At 42.9% G+C, this 24,759-nt stretch overlaps 1 protein-coding gene across 1 annotated transcript in view; it reads right to left on the bottom strand.

The window, feature by feature from the left end:
- The window catches only part of adgrb1 (adhesion G protein-coupled receptor B1), a 116,462-nt gene extending 94,216 nt beyond the window's left edge, over window positions 1-22,246 (bottom strand). The window contains exon 1 of the mRNA XM_022750937.1: window positions 21,511-22,246. Within this exon, the coding sequence (XP_022606658.1) occupies window positions 21,511-22,246 (736 nt within the window). The remainder of the gene's footprint in view (window positions 1-21,510) is intronic.
- Between the last annotated feature and the right edge of the window lie 2,513 nt (window positions 22,247-24,759).

Here is a 24,759-nt window from a genome sequence, read left to right as displayed (position 1 = left end):
TATATGAAATATATTCAGAGGCGTCCAGGGATCACTAACCTGTAAGCCTCCCATCCACTGGCACACATACAAACACACACACACACACACGCACACACACACACACACACACACACACACACACACTGATCTCTGAGCAATGCGGTTTACTCGTCCCACGCTTCATAACACTCTCATACATCAGAGGCCCTTGTCTCCCCCACAGTGTGGGATGGTGACTGCATTGTGACTCAGACACAGAGATAGAGAGAGAGCCGGAGAGAGGAATGAGGAGGTGGCAGGGGGGCTGCTGGGGTTCATCCTGGTGGGCCATGAAGGAAGAGCCTCACAGGTCACTGAGGGTCATGTACACACGGCTGTGGGTGTGTGAGGAAGGAAGTTCTTGGTTCCCGCCTTCACTCTGGTGGAGTCCATGAACTTCCCTCTGGTTCTGTGTTGTTCCACACGTTATTTACACACGCCAGTAAACGTGGCCACAGGTGTGATGGCATCTGTCTCCACACAGCAGTCTGGGTTACAGCAGAGCCACGTAATATTTCCATACTCTTATTCTAAACCTCTCTTTCTTCGTGGAGTTCATTGCCAATAATCTTGACATAAAAAAATAGAACAATATGTTTTATTAAAAAGTCAAGATTGTATTTGTTTACACGAGGAAGAATATAGAACACTATGACTTTCTTGATTATGAGAATTTTATTTTGAAGTTTTCTGAAATGCGAATGGAGACAGGAGCTATTTGTATTGAAGGTGAAAAGTTTTCTTTTCTCGGTTATTAAGAAATTAAATGATGAAATAGAGCTATTGTGTGTATTAGTGATAGTGATTAGTATTGCGAGTATGAATATATATTTATGTATCTGTGTCATTGAAGAATTGTTTATGAATTTAAGGAAACTCCAGGAAGAGGAGCCACTGTTACAACACTGTGGCTGATGGGGATCTAACTAACTAACTAAATAACTAAATAAATAAATAAATGGTTTGCTCATAAAATTGTTTCATGTCAAATTCAGCAAACCCTCTTACCTGCACAAACTTTCATGTGCATGTCTTGTTTCAGCCACCTGTTCATGATTAGATGCACGTTTATAAGATTTCATAATTGTGTAATTGTTGCTACTGCTTCTGTTCCATTTGTGGGCAAGATTTATTCACAAAAGATTTATATCAAATATTACATCGTGCTGTCTGAAATCGGCAGCTGAAGACAGGAACAGATTTGTCAGTGGGTGTATTCAGAGGTGGAGGCTCAACGCTGTGGTGAAATGAAGAGAAACTGGTACCATCACAGACAGGTGACAGTCCATCAAATCCATTACACTGTATATCATGGAGAATCCTCTCCATAAAGACCTGGAAGCAGCAGCTGAAGTGGAAGAACCAACCTAATATAATATATATATATATAATATAATATTTTTTTGTTTCAAAATCTTGGTTGATTTGTCATTGTCCATCGGTTAAAATTCATACTTAGTGGTGAGTTTTACATGTAGTTCTCTGCTTTGTGTCTGTGCACAGATGTTCAGAAAAGAGAAGACCAACTCTGTTATTATAACCCGCAAGTTCACGCATGTGCTCTCTGACATCACAACAAAACAAATCTGCACGTCTTGACTTCTGCAACACTTCTTGCGATAGATGTCGTAGAACTTTTGAGCAGTAGGGTCATTTTCCCATAAACTTCTACACAGTCTGACTTCCCTTTGCAGCCAGTGGCGTCGCCCCCTGCAGGCCACGAGGAAGAATGCAGGTTAAGGTCTACGTCCATTATGGTTGGCGCGCGCTAACGCTGATGTGGTGAAACCAGAGGATTGGAGGCTGTTACAGCAGCACATTAACAACCATGGTTTCATTCAACAATCACATATAATGTTCGCTGTCTTCCATTAAAAAAAACAAACAAACAAAAACAAAACAGTGGCCAGCTGTTTTAGGAAATTACAGAGCCTCTGTAAAAAAAAAAAAAAAAGCAAACCACACTTTTGACCTTTTAAAGACTGTTTTCTTCATTAGGAAGGAATGGGCTTTAACATTTCCACCATTGTTCAATAAAAACAGCCAAATAACACCCTAACACCACAGTGGTGTACAAACATTTCATCTATATTTATGTGAATCTTTTCAGTTATTATTGGAGGCTGAGGTGTGAAAAATGTGTCTAGACTTCACACCTTCCTCACAAACTTAAACAAATGCAACACAAAGCTTTGTATCCTCTGATTGTGCAACATTTTTGTTAATTCATGAGGAATTGAATACAGGTTGTTCTACAGCAGAATCACTGGTTCTTAATACTTGTTGACCTGGAGTCATTGTGGTTGTAGGACCACAGCGGACCCTGGTTTCTCTTTGTGCAGGATCTAACAGATGGAAACCTGTGCAATGTGTCTTAGTATGAGTCTGCTACTAGCAGTAGGAGGCCTTTGTCTTTTATTAAAGAGTATTTAAAACACATGAACTGCTATGCTGGCTCCTGGTACTTAAGGCTCTAGTGGCACAAAGGGACCCATCACATTCAGCACTGGATGGAAATTAATTTCTAAATTATAGCAGGGTGAAATCTGACAAAAGGGCTCCAGCAGTTTTCATTTTGTTAGAGGGAAACAGACGCAGCTCTGCATGAAAAGTGAGGAGTCAAAGAAAAAAAATCCAATGCAACCCATCTAAGATGGCCTTTCCAGTATTTGTGTTTGATTTCAGTTTCATTCTTCAAATGAACCATTATCTTTTTCAGTGGCTGAAATAAAATACCACAAAAAGGCACAGAATCATTTAACTTTTGGCATCAGACAGAGCAAGTCAACAGGACCAGGAGAAAGGCTAATTGTATTGTAGCTGTTCCTTTTGTTCACTTAAGGTCTCAAAGTCACATTGGAAACTCATTTACTGAATTCCAAACACTAACAGACCCTTTTCTCTGAGGAGACATGTTGGACATACGTGCTGATGGTATTCTCATGTACGTGATTTAAATGAACCAGTCAGTGGCATGAAGTGAAGGTTGAGATCTCCAGATATAGATGGACAGTCATATTCTATGGAGATTATGAACAACGGAGAATTCATCTAAGAGTCTACGGGAACACCTGCTCGAGGAGCGATACCTGCCTGAACATATGACAGTGACTCCTCCCCCTTTCTTATCACCTCTGTTGTTACATTTATGTCTGAGCCTAATCGTTACCATAACAACAAATGCTAATATTAGTTAGTCCAGCTGAAATGAAATATTAACCCTTGCCTTGTACAGCACATACGTCTGCTCTGTACATCCCTGAATATGTAAATGTTTGGGCTTGAGGAGCTCATCCTCTAGTTTTATATTCATACGTCCGACTGTAGCCTGCTGCACAACACAGAGCCACACTCTGAACAACAGCCCACACTTCCTCCTTCTCCTCCAACTTACAAACATGAACAAACTTGTTCAGTGAGTCACCGAAATGTAATTAGCTGCTCGACTGAGGCACATTAAACAGCATGTGAATATAAGTGCAAATGTAGCTTGTGTCTGGTTAGATGCTGCTGTGGTCCTGACTCTTTAAAAGCAGCACGCTGTCTCCCATCACATGATAGTGTTTATTTAGCCTCTTAACGATAATAATAAAATGTGAGGAACTCTGTTGGACTTTAAGGATGATGCTAAGATAAAGATTTGACTGATGAACTCTCACAGAAACTTTGTAAACTGAAGTTACAGACCAGAGTGTGACTGTTTTAACTGAGCCCGTGATTATTTTATATATAATTTTCTGTTCAACAAGTTAGTCCTCAAAACTACAACCAGGTAAGTCTGTTTTCCCTCTGATACTAACCCACTGGAGCATTTCCTCAACCAAACAATGCTGTCATCATGGTTACAATAAAATGCGCAGTCATGGTTATGGAAAGTAAAGAAACCTGGTATTCTTAAACTATTAAAGACTGTAGTGTGGATAAGCTCTGACGTTATCAGTTCTCCTCTCAGTACTGGAGAGATTAAGAAAATAGATTTCTCTCTTTATTATTGATACATAGACATTTTCGCTTTTCCAACCTGGAGGACAAATCTCTGTCTCTCTAAGAGCACCTACACACAAACACGTACAGACTGTGCTTAACGTTGAAAAGTTGTGGTTTCGCTTGTCGCCCCAAGTGCAACAAAACCTTTTCACGTAACGCCAGAAACATAAGCAATCTATAGAAACATGTAGAGAAGGTCCATCACATGCAAGTGGACCCGCTAGCTTTAGGTCGATCTGTCGTTGGTCCAGTTATGTTATATGTGCTATAGTCCAACCTGGTTGTAAAAGTCAACACTTTGATTAACTGCAGGTGGATAAAATAATGTAGGAGGAAAATATTCATACATTCTCTAAAAATGTGAACATATTTTAAGCTTCCTTTTTTCGTCAGCCACGAATTAGACTCTGTGTTTGGACTGCTGAACTCTTTATCTTTTATTATTTATGTTGGGCAGCAGCCAAACATTATTATGAGCTTTTAAATTGTTTGTGTTCAGGAAGTAGCAGAGATATTCAGAATTTTAGTTTGAAAGGATTAAAAATGTCAGACTGTGTTCCAGTGCAGCAGATAACTGAAATAATCTTTCAAATGTGGACACAGGCACCAAATTGGTCTGTTTATTCCTCTGGAGCCGTTTTCATTTGAAAAATCCCATTAGCCATTAGAAATTTTAAAATTTTCAAGATGGTTGCCTTTTTTGGCACAGGAGACATTAATTTCACCACAGACTTTTACAGTGATGTCTCTTTAAGTCATTAGTTGCTTTATTTTATTCACTTATTTCATGGTATCTATGTTGTGAATTGTATTTTATTCTATTTTATGTATTCTTTTATTATTAATTTTCTAATGTTTTTTGTTTGCTATTGTTATTCTAGCTTTTTAAATCTATTTTATTTGGCTCATCAGTCGTCTGTGAAACACTGAACTGCACTAACCTGTATAAAACCTGCTTTACAAATAGCACGAATACAGAAAAACTACAAAAAACAGTTTCCTCCTGATAAAATCTCATTATCTCGAGATAACAAAAAATTGTTTTCTCCTGATAATATCTTGTTTTCGAACTTATAACGAACTTTGTTATCTTGAGATAATGGGATAGAAAAATATTAGGAGGATGGCCTTTCTCAGCTTCGGTACACAAGAGCATCAGTGAAGTCCAACACTGACGTTGGGTGATGATGTCTGGCTCACAGTTGGTGTTCCAGCGCATTCTAAAGGTTCTGGCTGAGAACGGTTCTCTGTGAAGGCCGGTCAGGTTCTTCATTTCTTTATGGAGCTGTCTTTGTGTACAGGAGCGATGCCACATTAAGACAAGAAAGGGTCACACACAAACTGATGACACAAAGTTGGAAGCTCAGTATATTTAAGAAAAGTGTGTAAGAAAACAGAGTTTGACTTTGAGAGGTGATGTTTGAACAAGAACAACAGGACGCAGTAAAAGTGATTCCTCTGAGAGCAGAGACTGAGGAGATGTAGTCACAGTGGAGCTGCAGTAATACAATGTGTTTTTCAGAATGCCTGAGAACAATTAATTGTTATTTTTGTTTGAGATTAGATTGGGCAGCACAATCTTTAACGGATATGAAAGCAATGAAAAGATAAGAAGTCCATCAAGCACGTAAATGAGAAAGTGTGAAAAGGCACACCCTAATCATGTTGTGATGCTTTGATGAGAAATAAATGAGAGTGAATAAATCAATCTAAACTGAGAAGAAGAAAAAGAGGAGCAGCTACTACAAGTTGATTATAAAACCGAAGCATTACACAGAGAGAGCTGAGGTACAAGCGTAACATTTCTCAGGATAATTATGTTCTGCTGTTATTTGTAATTAAGTTGGACTGCTGTTAGAGAAGTAGGGCTGGGTTTGAGGTAGAAATAATCATAATGGGGCATCAGATGACACAACAAGCCAGGTCTGATTCTGGTCAGGGTCCTATCTCTCTCTCCCTCTCTCTCTCCACAGCACTCACCTCTACTCTCCTCCAACACTGCAGCAGAACAACAGAAGATCTTTGTAGTTTTATTCATTTTTTTATAAAAAGACTTTTGATATTTAGATTTTTGTCTTTACAGTAGGACTTAACATCCACAGTCATCTTACCCGCTTTATGAGGCTGTATAGGTCAATGCTAGCGTCACCATGCTAACATGCTCATGATTACATTGCTAACTACAGTATGTTGTGATGTTTGAATGGGAAGGTGGAACAGGATATACTAGTGTTAACTAAATTAGCTTGAAATTAGCTACTTTTGTTGTATTGGTGTGTAATGTGTAGCTCCTATAAAATCAGCTAAAGCAATTTTAAAAGTGTTTATATTAGATTTTATTTTCAGAGGTGGTGTTATTGCAGCCACTCTGCCAACACGTTACCAAGATGGACGAAGCCTCTGTGACGTCACCCACACGTTTCTGAAGCTAAGAGTGAGCTGCTCTACCATCACCATCTTGACAGTGTCTGACTCCGCCCCTAACTCCCAGCTAATCCAAATATGGTCAAAGGAGCATGTGTGGAGCTGAGACTTCGTTTGTGGCAAACACAACAACTCATTGTTTGTTCCAGGCCGTAAACATGTTTATTTCTGCTGTAAAGTTGGACATTTTAACATGGGAGTCTATGGGGATTGAGTCACTGTTGAAGCCAGACTCTAGTGGTCATTAGAGGAACTGCAGGTTTTAATACTTCTCACACTTTGCATGACATGGACGTGTTCACATCCACACCAATCCTCATGGACAGGGCAAATAGGTTTGGGCCGATATCGATTATCGTAAAATTTCCTGCCATTTCTTTAATAATATATATATTTTTTGGCAGTTTTGCACAATCTGTCGAGTCCAACCTTAATTTCACTGCCTTGCTTACTGTACATTCAACCTTGTCATAACAAATCAAGCTTTGAAATGCTGTTTAGTGGAAGTACCACTTATACCTGAGACATAAAAAACAATAATATAATTATGCATTGTTAAAAAAAACAATTGAAACAAAAAATATCACAGTATAATTATATTATGAATATAATACTGTGTATTGCCATATTTGGGCCGGACTATATCGAGATGTTAAATTTGGGCTTAGAAAACATCAGTTGTGTCACAGCACCCAGAGTCTGTACATTTCTGGGGAAAAAAAAAACAACAAAAAGATTATTTAAGAATATGTAAAAAGCTCTGAGTGAATGTGAAAACCGCTGTATAAACCAGGCACACTTGGAATCAAGCAGTTATTGAAGTGGCATTTGGTTTGTAATGGTCTGATAGAAGCCAAGCTGCTTCTTCTCACTGCAGTAGAACAACAGAACAGGTCTGGCTTTCCATCAGGTGTCCCTAATCAAACCCTGCCATCACTTACAACGTCCGATTGACTCACAGTTGGAGCCAACCATTAAAGGAACTGCAGTTTGGATCAAACTAACTGAATAAACATGCACGGTCTTCGGTTTGGGCTCAAGGACTTTGTTGCTCTCACAACAATTTCAGAAGAATTTTAAGGAGCTTTGAAGAAACAGCGAAATCCAGACTCTTCATTAACATTCAGGTCCAGATGACTCAGTTCTCCACATATAAAGAACGTGGCCCAGGTGAGACTGGAGATCAGTCAGAGGCTGACAACAGGCACAAACACAAACACACAAACACACACACACACACACACACACACACACACACACACACACACGGTCGCAGCACACCTCTAACTTCTGGATGATTGAGGCTAATAAACACAGGTTTCGAAGAACATGTGAAGATCCTCAGAAGAATTTTCAGTTTACAGGATCTGACACCTCAGCCTGACGTCTGCTGATGTTTTCAGTGGAGGAAAATCTAATTAAAGTCCACTGCAGCTGTAAGAAATACCTCCGTGAAACGCCTCACTATCTATGATCGGCCAATTATCCAGATAAGTCCAAAACAGCAATCAAGACTGAGGACTGCAGGATACATACTGAGCAGCTCAGTCGCACGGTGTCCATGTGAAGTCAGGTGTTTTTCTTTAAACACTCAGTCAGTCATGTATGAACAGGGCCAGGTGTGCTGGTGTGTGCTGCAGTGACTGTGTGTATTGTCTGTGTGTGTGTGTATGCTTGTGTGTGTGTGTGTGTCTGTGTGTGTGTGTATGCTTGTGTGTGTGTGTGTGTCTGTGTGTGTGTGTATGCTTGTGTGTGTGTGTGTGTCTGTGTGTGTGTGTATGTGTGTGTGAGCACATGGAACATGTCTGCACTAATGAGTTCTTTTCTTGGACCTGGCAGGCTTTGGCCAAGATACGCTCAGTTTACTGTGGGTGTGTATGTGTGTGTTTGTGTGTGTGTGTGTGTGTGTGTGTGTGTGTGTCTTGTGTGGGTGTGTGTGTTCTGACAGGGTGTCACCTCTGGGTGTCATTCCAGGTGATACCGCCAAGGAGAGCAGCCTTTACAGCCATCCCGCAGAGCTACCTCCTGCTCTTAACAAGGACACAGAGGCACGCAGACGCAACAACACACACACACACACACACACACACACACACACACACACACACACACACAAACACACCCACACACACACACACACACACATATATGGAGGGTTTCATCCAGCTCTGACGCACAGCAGCAGTAAACCTGTACATTGCTGTGTGATCTGAGGTAATTCATCTTCATTGTCCAAGTCATCAAATCTGAAAAACGACAGTGAGACAGTCAGACTAGCATTAAACGTCCTCACAGCCAAGGAGACTGGCAACATGAACACACACTCTAATTCTCTATTTTCTCCCTCACTCACACAATTTCACCCTTCGAAGACACAACGCAGTTTCTCAGTAATACTGCACTTTTCTGAGAGGGGAAATAGGGTTTCAAATCTCCTCCACTCTAACGGATTCCTCCAAAAAAAAGAATAAAAAAAAAGAGAGAAAGAAAGCGTGTGATGGTGTGACGAAGTGTAAAATGGAGAAGAGAAGAGAGAAAGAGCAGCAGTGAGTGGTGCCTGTCAGAAAACACAGGGATCCCTATCACATCCCAACGTCGTCCATTCTCCTGCAGTCACACATGACTGATGAGGCCGGTGAAAAAAGTTCAGCTTGTCTTTTCTCTAATCCTCACACTTTTATTAATGGCAGGAAATTAATGGCTTCTTATGTAGGACACTTTTACACACACACACACACACACACACACACACTGTATACGTTTGTCTGCTCGCCATGCTCATCCTGGAGCAGTGCTTTTATCATCACCTGGTAAGTAGCAGCGGTAAAATTGCTTAATTAAAGCATGAATGTTTAATAAACCCTCAGGCTCGGTGAGGAGGGACCTGAGATAGGTCCTCCATTTACAGGCAGCCTCTGGGAAGGAGACAGACAATTCCTCAACTCGCTTCACACTGACTTTAAGTTCAAGTGAGTGCTTTGACAGAGAACAGGTGGAGCTGATAAAGGCCACAGACTTCATTAGTGGTGAGGTCACTGCCTTGAACTTTGTTAAAACTCTTAAGTTGTTCATTTCTGTAGTTGCTGTGTGTGTCAGCCTCTGAGCTAATACTGTAACCTTAACCCCAGGACAGGTTTTCATTGCCTTTATATAAAGACCCAGCAACTACATGTTTTAGCTAAGACGACCATCCGTCATTTTCAGAATAAGTGTGCTGCCACAAAAAGCCCTTTAATGTTGTCAGTAGCTCTTTATATGTCAGAGTCTACAGCCATGCTAGTGGCTCTGCGAGGCTGCACCACAGCATGGTAATGATAGCATACTAACATTCTCATGGCGACAATGCTAACATGCTCATGTTAATCTGCTATAATGCTACCATGCTCGTCATCTTGGGATGCACCACAGCAGGGTGGTGCTTCAAGCTCATGATGACAATGCTAACATGCTCATTATGCTAACATGCTTATTATAAACAGGAGCTATAGACCTCCTCTGTTTGAAAAGTGTCTGTAGAATTGGCGCTATACAATAAAAATTAACTTGATTTGACCCCTGTTAATCTGGTATAATGTTTACCATGTTCACCATCTTGGATTAGCATGTTAGCATGCTAAATTTAGTAAGTAGCACTAAACACAAACTACAGTTAAGGCTGATGGGAATGTCGTTAATTCTGCAGGTATTTGAGCATAAAACAAAGTGGCACTAGATAAAAAGGAGGTTATTCACCTGATGGGGGTGTGGACCAAATCAAACCTTAATCCATCCAACAGTTAAGACATTTCACTCAAAACCACAAATGTCAACCCGCTGGTGGCGCTGTAGGACAAGTCACAGGATCACCAAAGGCAGTAGGATTCATGAACCGTGAATGTCAGTGGAAAAGATATTATATAAGTATTTCATAAGATAAGTGAACATGTTGACCTGCTGGTTGTGCTTAATGAAAATGTGGGAATCACCAAAGTCATCAAAATTCATTCCCATTAAAAAGCATGAAAGATATTTCAGCCTTTCAGAACCATGGCGATGGACTGGCTGACTAACCATAAGAGCTAATTCCGTTAGTGTGGCTAAAAACTTAAACACACTTTTAAATGATCTTGTATCTGTATGTGAATTGATTGAGAAGACATTTTGATGGTAAAAAGTTCATTTTCATGAATTTTTTTAAACTCCTGGGATCATCAGTTTTAAGAAGTGAACCTAGAGAGAACTCTTCATCGGACTGACACCACACAACAAGAAAAATCAGCTGCTGTTTGAGACCGAAAAAAATCCAATTAAAAGCCAGTGTAGCTGTGTAAGAAATGCCTGACTGAGATGTGTTATTGTGTATGATATGCACCAGCTATCAAGAGAATTACACCATCAAACTGCTAAACAGAGCTGGGACACCTCCCTAACATTCAGCTTTAACATTGATTTAATGTGAAAATATGACTTTAATCAGATTGTCACGGATGTTAAATCAGAGACAGATCAGCTGACTCCAGCAGTCTGAGCGTGATGTCTGTTTTGGTCGATTATGTAAAAATGAAACAGTGAGAAAATACAGTGGCATAAAGAAGTGGGTGAACCCTGTGGAATGATCTGGTTTTCATTGATTGGTAATTAAATGTGATGTCATCTTCATCTAAGTCACAAGTGTAAACAAACACAAGGTGCTTAAGCTAATAACACACAAATTAAAAAAAAACCCTGACATTATGCTGGAAGAGACCTTGATAAACTTGTGTATTCATTTCCCCATCCATGATGTGGAGCTGGTCCAGATCCAGAGGCAGCAGAGACCCAGATGCTGAGGGTCAGGCTGCTCTTTGTTGAACTGGTGCCATGGACTACCAGAGGCCTGTACTACGAAGCAGGATTTTAAGGTTATCGAGATAACTTCAGGTTTAACTCTGGGTTTTCAGTCCTACGACGGTGTTTCACCTATTACCGGGGTAAATCACTATGGTAATTTACCCTGAACTCCTAATCTGCTCCAGTGGAGATTAACTTCAGAGGATCAGATCAAAACCTGTCAACAGCCAAACTACTGACCAATCAAATCACTGGAAAAACCGAGTCATCATTCCTACAGGATCCTGACAGGGACAAAAGAGTTAACAATAAAGTGATCAATAATAACAAGCAGTAGATATAAGATATAAAAAGTCTGAGGAACAGTTTTCCTGTTTGGGTCTTTCCATGTGTCCACTCTGGTTTTAAAACAAAGCTTCTAAAAAAAGAGTTTATCACGCTAAATAAATAGCCTTTATAATAACTATTATAACTTCATTTTAATTGAACAGATATTGGATTCCTGACACTGATGAAGCTTTTACTCTCTTCTTCATCACTGCAGCTCAGAACAACATGAGGACACTCTGTGACCACAACTGGAAATAAAAACTAAACCTCTGATGTCTCGTGAACAATTAACCACACACTTAATTATTTCCATGATTATAAAAGATTTCAGTCGTTCCGACTCATCAGACATCAACTACTTCTCTTTCTCTCCTCTCTGCAGCAGAAACCGTCTGACATGAACTTTAACTGTTTTATCTGCATCACATGTTCATAACAGTTTGTTCATCATCAGACTGAAGAGAGAAAATACTCAGACATAATGATAATTCATGCACTTATTTACAATACATCTTTAATCTGACTGATAGAAATTATATTTAGACATGGAAATAATAGTTTTTTATTCCAGTCATGTGATCATGTTGTTTACACTTCTCTTTGTTGAACATCACTTTTGGACGTTGCTATAACCGAACTTACCAGCAAGTATCAGCGTTTCTTCTCATATCATATTAAGTACCGACTTCATTCATGGTTCAGACGATGTTGCTTATAATTAACAGCTCCGTCTCTTTGACATGAACGCGCTCGTAGCTGGACAGGTAAACCCAGGGTTAACTGAACCCGTTGATAAGCAGCTTCGTAGTACAGGACGATGTTAGGCTCAGTTAACCCAGATAACTAAAAGTTATCCTGGATATGCTGAACTTGCTTCATAGTACAGGCCTCAAATAAAGCACTGCTGCAAAAACTTTTCTCTGCAAAATCGCTGAGAGGAAGTGATTCTGTAGCTGTTGCTGCTCAGACAAAGATCTATTTTAGCAACGGAAATCAATTTTTTTTTAGATTTAAAAAAAAAAAAATCATATTATCAAAATAATCTGGCTGACACCAGTTCTGGCCCGCGGGCCGCCAGTTGCCGACCACTGTGTTAAATGTTGCGTAACAACAAAACCACTATAACCTGCTTGTACCAACAGTCTATGGGTCATTTCTTCATGGGAGTAGTCTCGGGAGTATCTTACCACCTCATGATGGAAACAGTTATGTATTGTAGTGTAGGTTTTTAACTAAAAAATAGTTTTCACTTTGTCAGTATGGGTTATCGAGTGCGGGAAAAAATCCATTAATCCATTTAAGATGAAATCTACAACACATCAAAGTGAGAATAAAGTGAAGGGGTGTGAGTCTTTCAGCCTCTGTGGATATCTGACCCCACATCTGTGTCTACAGGCTGGATGCAACCTCTGTAACAACATCAGTAATATGTTGATCAAGCAGTTCAGTTACAGGCTCAGACATACTGTGGTTCTGTCACTACAGTACATTTCCTGAGCCAGCCTCCTTTCCAGTTGGTGGTGGTAATGCACCATGACGTCGTCTGCCAATGGGAAGTAGAAGAAGAAAACAAGCGGAAGAAAAACAGAGAAAATATAATGTATGACCTCTGAATGAGAACAGGGTCAGAGTTTGATGTCATTTGGCTCTTTGTATTGTTTCAAAGAAAAATCATCTAAAAGTGGGTAACAGCAGATCTCCTCGACTAACATCTCTTCAAAACAAGAATCCATTTTGTTTTCTGGAGCAGTCGGGACGCTTTAGATCTGTACATGTTTTGATCTGAACTCGGCTGTCCACTCAGGGGCCTGGTGGAGCACCTGCCATTTGGGTTCAGTCCTTGCTCTCTCTCTCTCTCTCTCTCTCTCTCTCTCTCTCTTTCCTGTCTCTACCTCTATTGCTGTCTCTGTCATAAGAAAGCCAAAAAGAAAAAAAAAATAATAATTTGGAAGGAAATAACAGTGTTGCTCATAATCAGCCACCGCTCTCTAATAATTACACTGATGAAGAATGAGGTGAACATGTTGTGACCACAAATAAGAGCACGCACGCGTGAGCTAATTGTTTTTGAAGGAAATGAAAACTTCCCAAACGGGCTGCGAGGCTCCCTGCAGGCGGAGCGACCTCTAACCAGCGTGGAGCATCTCACCGCCGTCTCTCCTCAGCTTATCCCTGCCCACACGGCGCCCCCTGTGGTGAACACCACACCTCGCTCTCTGCTCACACACACACACACACACACACGCACACACACACACACACAATCAGCTTTATCCTCTCTCTCAGTCAGCCACCCACACTCAGTCACGAGGGACCGCTGCGTGGTTGCACCAGTGTATGTGCCATTTTCTGGTGTGACATTTCACCACGTGTGTGTGAGTGCTGTACACAGTGTGTGTGCGTGTGCACACGGGCACGCACCTCCATGCATGTGAGTGTGAAGAGGAGCTAATGCATTAGCCGTGCTTTAGGATTCCTCAGTGCTCCTTACGGAGGCGAGTTGGAAATCCCTTAGTTTAGCAACAATGTGTTTGAGCCAGGCAGAGGCTGCAGAGACACACACATTCATCTTCCTCAGCTGCAGCTGCCAGCAGCAGGAAACTGCAAGCCTGGGCACTGCATGAGTATTTCTTCTTTCCTCATGCTGTCACTTTTTTGGACCGTGGCTCTGTCTGGTCCTTCGCCGTTTCTTTACCCGTCCATCACAATCAATATGTGGGACAGCAGTGATTAGACTGTGATCAAAGCGGTGAAATGATGTATCACAACAGTTTCCTGGCATCCCACATGGCCGGTGGAGGCAGCGCACTGAGAGCTCAGGAGGAGAAAGTCACAAGTTTCAAGTCCTGTTCCTGTTGCTGTCAGTTTAATACACCACCCCACCCTGCACCCCACCCCACCCCACCCCCACCTCTCTGCTGCCTGCAGACCAGAGGTGTGGTGCCATTTGTTTAAGGACCAGAGTGCACCTGTGACACGTGTGTTGGCAGGTCTATTTAGTCAACTATAACTGAACACTGATCAGATGTTTGACTTTCATCATGTTGAGAATATTACACCAGGGCTGATGTTACACTGGTATTGATGGTAACCATGATATTTAAAACTCATGTTAATAATACACATGATAATATTGCAAGGTCAATTCTTCTATAGGTATTATAATATTGTTATTGTGAATTTGTGCGGGAAAATCTCAGAGGTATGAAGGTGTGAGATATGAACATATGTTTGGGGCCACCAAGGGGAGACGGGGCCCTCGATGGCCCCTCATTTTGGGACATTTCGCAATGACAACTATAAACCCCCTTAAACCTCCCATAAGGACACTATACAGAGCAGTGCTGTTGCCCCCAATCCCCCCTCAGTGGGGCCCCTGCTGATGGTTGCTGTAGCTGGTGTGTACCTATTGCCTGCATGTGAGGCATTTAGGGAACATCTGTAAATCTTAGTGTCTGCCGATGGTCTACATGTGAGGTGTTTAGTGTTTTAGAGGATGTCTGTAAATGTGGCATCTGCCAACAGTCTGCATGTGGGTGGGGGGTCCTTCCATGGACTTCTTTGGCTGGGCCCCCCAGGATCACCACTGGCTATGAAAACATAAGTTTCATTCCCAGCAGCAGGTTATTATTAAGTATGTGTAAATGCATCACAGACAAAGCAAGGCCAGGAGAGTGGATGGCGATTGCTGGGTAGAAAGAAGAATAAAACTTCACTCTGCCGCTCAGAGGGTAACAGCAGATACCGGCTTATTTTAAGGTGGAATCTTTTCTTCCTTGTTACTCAATGCATGAGGTGACGTGAATCGATCAATACACCTTAAATATCAATATGTCCACTTTGACCATTACATTTGTTTTGAGTAGCTCTCCTCATGACACACGCTTTGACAATGAACGGATCTTTAAGTGCTTCAGCTCTTCAACTTGACTTTATACTAAAATACACTATGACCAACTCTACATATCAAACAGAGGGAGTTAGACATAAAGACCTGCCTCTAAACTCTGTCATGTTCTGGAGGTGAAGTAAATAAAGACGGAGGCTGTGCTCTTTGTGAGATACTCAGTAAGAAAGTTAGTCTGTCTCCTCTAACTTTCTCTCTGATCATGTTACAGTAAATCCAGCTGAACTCACAGCTCAGTCTTTGTGTTTATGTGTTTGGTGTTTTAGTCAGACGACGCCACAGTTATAATATCAGGATTTCATGTGGTCTGGACATAGACCTGGTTTAGACCTGGTCTTGTTGATAAGGACTGCTTGAATTTGGTCATTAAGGCCTTTCCACTCACCTCACAGTCTCTGGCAGATTACAGCTCAGCTCACATTGGAGGTGGGAGGAGCTAAGCATCAACCAATAACAATGATTTAATTGTTAAGTTGTCATAACTAATATAAACTAGCTTTTTGTTTACCGTGGCTGTGTCTTTAAAGAGAGGTGTTAATTTAAGTTTATGACCATGTTATAGTGAAACTGACTCATGATGTTTCTGAGCGAAACCCAACGTGGACGTGGTTCATATACACGAGGGGGATTTAAATCCCGTCCTTTGGACTTGATTAGTTGAGAGGTGAATGTATATGGATCAGAGCAGAGCAGAGGGAGGTGGAGCTGCAGAGGACTGTTGGCCTCCACTCAAACCTCCCTCACCTGTTTGAAATGAATAAAGCAGACTGCTCAGAGCATAAACATCCTCTCAGCCCCCCCCAATACATCAAGGGATATATTGTTTCATATCATACTCCCTGTTCACACTCCCTTTTCCAAACATGTAGAGCATGATCCTCCAAATAAAAGCCAAAGAATAATATTAGCTGTAACAAAAGTCTTTCACCTTTTGTCACTGTGCACTATCATTAGTTTTTGTTTTGGTCCAGAGGGAGGGAGGATCAGATCCCTGATGAGTTTCTGACTGATAGATCCCTGGAAAATGGTCCACATCTATTCATTGTGTAACACCTTTTTAATCATTTTATATACGAGCTTCCATTCATCCGTCAGTGGCTTTTTCATTGGTCTGATGGCTTTATGAGTTAATGAGGACTGTGTGATGGATGTACCAGCTGTTGCTGTTTGATGATCCAAACTTTGACAGATTCTGCCACTGAAGTGTCAGAAGGTGTTTGACCTGCACGTTCACGTCTTTGGTTAAAGTGGCGTTGATGTTTCATACAGAGAGTGCAAAGAACCTGCACATTAAACAGAGAACGGCCTCGTACCAGCAGAGTGGATTTCATACCCGGCCTGTTTGTTGCTGAGAGCTTTGTGTCTTGTTTGGTTATTTTCCCAGTTTTTCTGCTTTATTAAATATTTCACACTTGAAAACGGCTGCGAAGCTGAAAGTGAGAGCGCATGATGTGAAACCAAGGTCACGACCCAGACGATCCCACAGCACGGGGGGGGGGGGGGGGGGGTTCCCCCCCCCCCCGCCCGCCCGGGAGGGGGGGGGGGGGGGGGGGGGGAGTTTACCCCTCCTCCTTCAGCTTCACTCTCACTGCTGCTGCTTTTTTTCTCAAAGCTTTCAGAATGTGATTGAGATTGAGTCACGAGTCCTCTCATCTCCCCTAATCACTCACGGCCTCCCCGTTGTCCACTGACGACTGACAAATGAATCCCTTCCCGCTCTGACACACATTCAGACCCAAATTACCCCACGTCCACACACGTGCACAAACACACACTGGAGGTCCACAGAGTGGATCATCATGGACAGTGTTTCTGAAGTGAAGTGGCCAGCAGCCCAAACCTTTCACTGTGACCATGTGAATGTCAGAACATCCAAAAATAGCCCTGAGATCAGCAGCGCTCTCGACTTAAAGGTTAAAGATTTCTCACACAGTGTTCACACAGTCAGCTGTGGACATGTTCAACACAGACTCCTGCTCATTAGCTGTAATTAATGTATTAAGCCATGATTAATTAACTGACTGAAGCAGCTCACTGCAAATATTTGCTATTATTTTGTAATTAAATTCATTTTCTGGATGTTTGCTTTGAATTCCTGCTTTCAGAGACGCTGACACTCTTCACTGAAACCTGAGTGATATTGATAAAAACATGTGACGCTTCCTCTCATCCTTTGAATATGATCAGAGGTCACGTCAGGGTCAATACAGGTTAACAGCTTCCTATTGATGATCCTATTGACGCACTAAAGGAGACAAGTGGGCTGCATTACATCAAAACCAGAGGTCGCCCGGGCAACGTCCCATTTGTATTATTAATAAAAGGATATAATGGACCCCCATGAATCTATAAGTCAATGTATTGATCAACTTTAGTGGTGAAAAAAGTGACAGGAGACATTGTGACCATAAAATAAAATCGACAAAGGTGTGTGTGTGTGTGTGTGCGCATGACAGGATGTTCTAATGAGAGTTGATTGTATACAAAAATAATAATAACAATAATAATAATATAAACTAATAATGTAATAATATATAATAATGATAATCAGGATGGTAATTATCATATTCATGTAGGTGGGGGAGAGGCCACACCAGAAAATACTGCTAATACTTACGATTAACAGATTATAATTAATCATTAGTGTGTGGACCAGACAAACTGTGAATCCAGTCACTTCCCAGCTGAAGAAACAGTGGACCAATCAGAGCGAGACGACATCTTCGTAGCTAATGAGCTAAACTCATGACAAATAGAGAGAGAAATGGTGACACACCCAGCTCCAGATCCCGCTGATGATACAGCTGTGATATCTCATATTCACTTTCCTTTTTGTTTGAGCATCATGAAAAACCTTCAAGTAAATAAATACATGAGATCAAATTCAGACTTTGTCCCGCTGATCAAAGCATGACAATATTTATATATTTGCAGTATTGTAACTGAAACAGAACCTGCCGCTGCAGCTTCACATTAAAAGCCTTTAACTGGAGAAAGACGAGTAGACTTTTATTATGAAGCACATACAGGAAATGAAATGTGTTTGTCAGTGAGCTGAGCATGTGTTGCTACTGTTCATCAACAACACAACGGCCACTGAGCAGCCACAGTGAGCCGCCCACCTCCCCCTCCTCAGCCAGGTAACCAACACCTGCCACTGCACCCTGCCGTTCCTGACTCAGGCCGTGTGCAGCATCGAACCAGATCACAGCTGCTCAAAGAATGATGGGAAAAGGCTGACTGAATTAAAAGGAGAGTGGTTTGTTATGTGTGATCTGTCATATTAAACCACATTTGTCTTCCCCTCACCACAAACTGCAGGTACAAAACCTTCCAGATTCTAACTGTAACTGCTCCGGGATAAACCAAACTCAAAACCCAACCACCTTCCAGATCAGAGCGTCATACTGGATGATTCTGCTGAACCCTGGATTATTTGCTTTCTGCAATATGTGAAATGAGGTCTGGTCAGGTTTGAAATGATAGTTTTTTATGGGACTAAGGTTAATTTTAGTCTGACAAGCTGTTCATACAGTCAGGCCTCTTCATCCTTCACCATCCACCCTGCTACATAATGGGCAGTGGAGGTAAACTGTGTTTCTACTGTGGACCTATAACTCGGGGCACTTGTCTAAAATGCACATGAAGTGACGTGGAAATTCACTATGATTATGAAGCTACAAGATAAAAGCTGTCACATCAACTTCAAGTTTCTATTAAAAAGAAAAGAGTGGATCAGAGAGACAAACCAACTGTGCATTTTCTGACTGAAGCAAGAACGTTTCAGCAGATGATCTACACGCCCTGAGGTTTCATTTCAGATGTGGAGGCAGGTTGTATCTGACCTCTGGTGACCTAGAGAGGTCATTGACCTCAGCATTGCATTTTTTTCCCCATCAATCTCCATTATAATCATGTGTATCTTTGCCAAAATTGCATAAAGATGCTAATTTGCTAATTTAGCTTAGAGTGTTGCCGGGGGGCTGCAGGACCCCCCCCCCCCATTTGCAGATGTTAAGGTAGCTATAGCTTGTTAAAAACACTGACAACTTCTGCTGTGTGTTCTATGGAGTCACATGACTGGCACTGGCAAACACTCCAATCAGAAGCTAACATGTTAGTTTGGTCTTCAGGGGGCTCTGCCCCTCCCAGAGGTCACATCTGAAAATAAACTTCCTGGTTTATAGAAACGTGGAGACAGTTTCATGCTTTAGTCATAACAAGTACAATAACCTTCATATAGAAGCTCATCTGCTGCTCTAATGAAACTTTTCTGTCTCGTTTCAGAATCTCTTGTCAGCCTGGTCCATATGAGAGGGAGAGAGGCAGTCCTCATCTCACCCCATCATCTTACAGTGCGACTCCCCCCTCCATCTGCTGCTGGGGGGGGACCCTCGCTGCCTCCCTCGCTGAGGGAGTGAAGGTCTGGGAGACAGACTATAATCTATGAAGTGCTCTGTTACTGAAGGTGCTGAGACCAACAGGTCTGACTCCAGCAACAGCTATCTGTCCTCATCAGCCCCCCCCCCCCCCCCCCCCAAGCTCTCGTCAGCCTGCCTCACTCTGCTTCACTCCCCTCTGCCGATCTGTCTCTCTCCTCTGTATCTATTGTCTTTCCTTCATTCATCACTCTCCACCGTCACCCGTCTGTTCCCCCTCTTCACTGCACAGCGGGCCATAACCACCGGCTCCACACACCTATTTCCACACAAAATCCATTACATCTCCCCGGCCCCTCTTTATCTTCATCCACCAATTCAATCCATCCAGTCGCCCGTCCTGCCACATATTCACACTCTGCTCTCCTCTTCCATTTGAGCTCATCACAGCCTCCACAGCCACTCGCTCACTCTCAGCCTCTGATTATCATCTCAGAGACGCTCTGCCCGTGTGAGAGGGAGAGCATCCTCCTCTCTCTATCTCTGCATGAACCAACAGTGAGGGTATATTTCTTTTTTATTTTTCACACCTTGAGGCACAAACAGCCCACACCCCGCTGTTGACTTACATAAGTGCGATAACTAGAGGAGAGGGGGCTGGGGAGCGGGGGGGATATTAGCCGCTCTGGAGACTGGAGGAGGATCAGGCAGGAGATACCCACCGCAACATCTCTGCTTGGTTGGCTTCCCACGACTGGCTCGGTATCGGCCAACTATCAGCCTGGGGTGTGAAAGATGGGGAGGCAGCGATGGTGGCTCAGAGGAGGAGGAGGAGGAGGAGGAGGAGGAGGAGGAGGGCCGAGAGAATGAGACCACAGGCTGATTAGGGGAAAGCGACTGAGAGAAGCAGAGGAACGAGAGAGAGATAGATGGTGGAAAGGTTAGCTGGAGAAAGAGGAGCCAAGAAATGTTCCATCCCTCTGGCTACAGTCCTGACGGAGCCAGGATAGAGATGTCAGGCCACATCCTGTCTGCTGGGGGGGGGGGGCCGGGATCAAGCAGCAGACAATTAAACTTGGAGCCACAGGCCCTTATCCCGTCTTATTTCTGCCTCTCTCCTTCCACCATCCTCCTCTGTCTCTCTGCACCCCCAACCCCCCCGCTCTGAGCATCTTCCCTGAACAGCTATCACATATCAGCACTTGATTCTCCTCTGTTTCCAGAGGCTTCCCAGAAGCCGATCGAGTGTCCGTCCCTGGATCACAGAGGGGCGGAAAACGGCGCCGACCTCTCAAGGTCACAGGGCTTGTTTTCATCAGATGAAACCATAAACCTTCCATTTCCCTCTCTCCGTCCATCTTTCCCTCCTCTACTTCAGCCAGAGCACTCACTCCACTTGTTTTGCACCAGTATCATACCATTATCCTCACTTTTCACAAATCACACACATCTACAGCAGCTTGATTGCTCCTGAAGGAGTCATCTCTCTTTCATGGTGCTGAGAGCGTGCTAACCTCCAAGGTGACTCTGAGGTCACACAGAACCAACAGTAAACTGATCTTTCCCCAGAGGAGCACAGATGAATCTTAGACAGAGCTGCTGCTGGAAGTCAATTTTCTCCCAGTTAAACGAGTGTAAAAGCTTCTCACTCACCGTTTATCTCGGCGTCCCTCCCGCTCTCTTTCACACTGGGTAAACAGTTCTCCAGGTAAACTCCATTGTGATAGCAGGTATTCCCCTCGCTCAGCTGTGGCGGCGGCTCCCAGCACAAACATGGAGTCTGCATGATGCCGCAGGGCCGGTTGGACGTGCTGGAGGCCAGACAGTCCTCCAGCCACTGGCACAGCATCTGACAGGCCGCCATGCTGGGGTTGCGCTTCCCCACCACCAGGTACTCTGTTTTGAAATCCCAGTCGCTGTCTGCAGCGGCCGCGCCCGCCCGAGGGGGCCCCTTCCTCATTTGGAGGAACTGCTTTCCGGCCTCCAGGAAGGCCACGGGGGCGGAGGCGTCACACACCCTCACCACCTCGTCGAAGCTCTCCATGCCCAGGTAGGTGCGCGTGGTCTCCAGGAAGGAGTCGTACTGGAAGGTGCGCAGCTGCGACGGCACGCAGTACTCTGTGGGTTTGGTCACCTTGATGAAGATGGTGTAGCGCCGCGGGTCGGGGTTCTGCAGGGTCCAGGAGCAAGGCGTGGTGGGAAACACAGATGATGACAGGAAGAAGCCGAAGAAGCGACTCTGGACTAAGGTGGAGCAGGAGTCTGACTCCGGGCCTGAGGGGGCGGCGTGACACCCGCCCTTCATCAGCAGCAGAGGGGCGAAACACAACAGCAGCACGGGGAGAGGTCGCCTCGCCGGGCCAGGAGTCTGAGACACGATGCTCGCCATGGTTAAAAGATGGAGGGAAGGAGAACGTATCGAAGGCCGACGGCTAGTATCTAGACGACTCAACTTAAAGCTGCGCAGGGTGAAGGAAGAAGAGAAGGAGGGGGAGGGGGAGGGGGGGTGATAACGGGGAAGAAGGCTTCTCTCAAAGATCCAGCGATCGGCCCATGGCGGCATCAGTCGACCCCGAGATTCACCAGAACCTGAGGAATGGAAGAGACAAGATATGAATTAGAGTTTGTATCTGATCAGACAACGGAATGGGATTACACTGATTGTATTTATCTCCGCAACCAGAAATCTCCATCAGCTGCATTTGTTTGTGCTGTAAACTAAGAGCGACGGCAGCGTCTCGGGCCAACAGACAAACAGGATGAATAGAAGCTAATGGAGGGAGGGAGCCACTGATTTGGTTTTTCCTTCATTACTGGAGTTCAGGTCGGTCTCTTCCTGAGAGACAACTGCTCTCCACACGTCTGCTCCCATATTTCATCTGCCAGTTCATTCATTTGTCCAATTATAATACTATTAATTACAAAAAAGGCAACACCTGCAGTCATTCATTACTCCACTTCATGAGGGATGAGCCACAGACAGTGATGTCAGGATCACTCGTCCGTTTTGTGTTCGCTCATTAAGGCTGAAACCATTCGCTGATGTTCTGCCTTAAAATACATGGTGACAGAAGTAAACTTCACTTTCAATACACTTCTCCTTTTCAGTTGTTATCATCTGTTTTGATTTATTGAAAAGCCTGGACATGGAAATAGTTTAAGAATGGTAAATAGTTCCATGGTTTGCTCTCTCAGTGAGATTTGTAGTTTCAGCTGATTGGAGATGAGCACTTTTTAGGGAGATTATTGTCTGTTGTTAAAGTCATGGACAAAAAGACTGAGTGCTGAGTGTGTCATCAGGATGTTTTATGACAGGCATGTCATGTGACCTTCAGTTACACACCATTAAAACAAGCTGAACTGATAGGAGCTTTGGAAAAGTAATACAACTTTGATAAACATACCAGACTGCAACATTAAAGCTCCTAGAAAGTCTAGGTTCTATATCGATACAGTGAAAGTATCAAAGCCTCAGTCCACAGAGAAATACACACAGCCTGTATTCACAAACTGAGCCTTAAAACCTAAAACCAGCCGTCAGGACTTCTGGAATTTTGTGATGTCACAACTAAGCTGTATCCCAAGCCCAGCCCACCATCCAACCTTGCAGGATTTGGGTTCTGTGAATGTTTTACCTGAAATCTGCTATATTTTATTAGATCACTCAGAAAACAGTGAACCAATCAGAAGAGAGGCTCAGAACCTCCTCTGTTCTGATCGGCTCACTGATCTGTCGTGAAATGTAAAACTACACTGAGGTGGTTTAATTATATCTTCTTACGGATCAACACTTCAAATAAAATACAGAAGAACTGGACCTTTAACATGCTGTGTTTTTATTTTGATCAATATTTTGTATATTAATGATCAGAATGAAAGATATTTTTTACAGATGCAGCTCTGTGTTTCCTGTGTTTCTCACTGAGATATTCCCTCATCATTAAAGACATTTGAACTCCATCCTTGACTCGCTGCCTGGAGTGATGCCACAGGCTTCACTTTGTCTGAACAATAGAGTTGTTTCAAGTCACAGTACGCTCCCCTAGCAACTTCCTGTGTCACTGGCTGCAACATTTATATGAACAAAGGATCAAATTCATGATGAATGACACAGGTGCAGCTCATAGTGACTAACAGGTACGACTACTCACTGGTGTCGTCACATGGAGAAACACTTAGTGAAGATACTGAATGTGCATGAGGTGTTAAGTTTCTAACTGAGGCTTTTAATATTCAGAATATGTGTCAAACTCATACTGACTCATTAAAGCCTGGTTTTTAATAGACTGACCAGTCCACTATCCAGACCTCCATCCAGAAGCTGGGGCCCCCTGTCTGGTCAGGACCTGGTTTCACAAAGACAGACTTTGACTCTTCGATACAACAAAGAGTCAGACTTCAGATAGACTGAGTCTAAATTCCTCTTTTTATCCTTGAGTATCTTAAGACGGGCTGTGGTACAATGAATTCTGGGTGAATTAAGACTTTTTTCAAAATTAAAAAAATGGTCGTCCGAGGAACCACATCCAACCGCTCAGCTCTGTTTACCCTCAGCAGAACATGATTGTCTTTAGGAAGAATTCAACAGTTACAAGACGTTTTACTTGAGTAAAACAATAAACAAAAATAAAAAAAAATAAAAATTAATATTTGGAAAAAAACTCTCTTTCACTTCACGTTGCTCTCTTCATAACAATGTTAGTAACCACAAATTATGAGCCATGTTTTATGTTGTTGGGTGCTACTTGTCAGCGCAGGTGTCGTTGATTGTTACCATGGTAACATTGGTATTAGGCCTGGGTTAGTCTGGAGGTAAGGTGTCTAATGTTTCTGTCTCAAAATGAGTCAGTCTTTATTTTAGTGAACCAGTCTGACTAACATCAGACTGAAGACTGGACCAAC

This window comes from Seriola dumerili, unplaced genomic scaffold (genome assembly GCF_002260705.1).
Source record: "Seriola dumerili isolate Sdu_G_001 unplaced genomic scaffold, Sdu_1.0 BDQW01000016.1, whole genome shotgun sequence".
NCBI lineage: Eukaryota > Metazoa > Chordata > Actinopteri > Carangiformes > Carangidae > Seriola > Seriola dumerili.
Note: the sequence above shows the minus strand (reverse complement) of the source record. Positions and strands in the feature narration are given on the sequence as shown.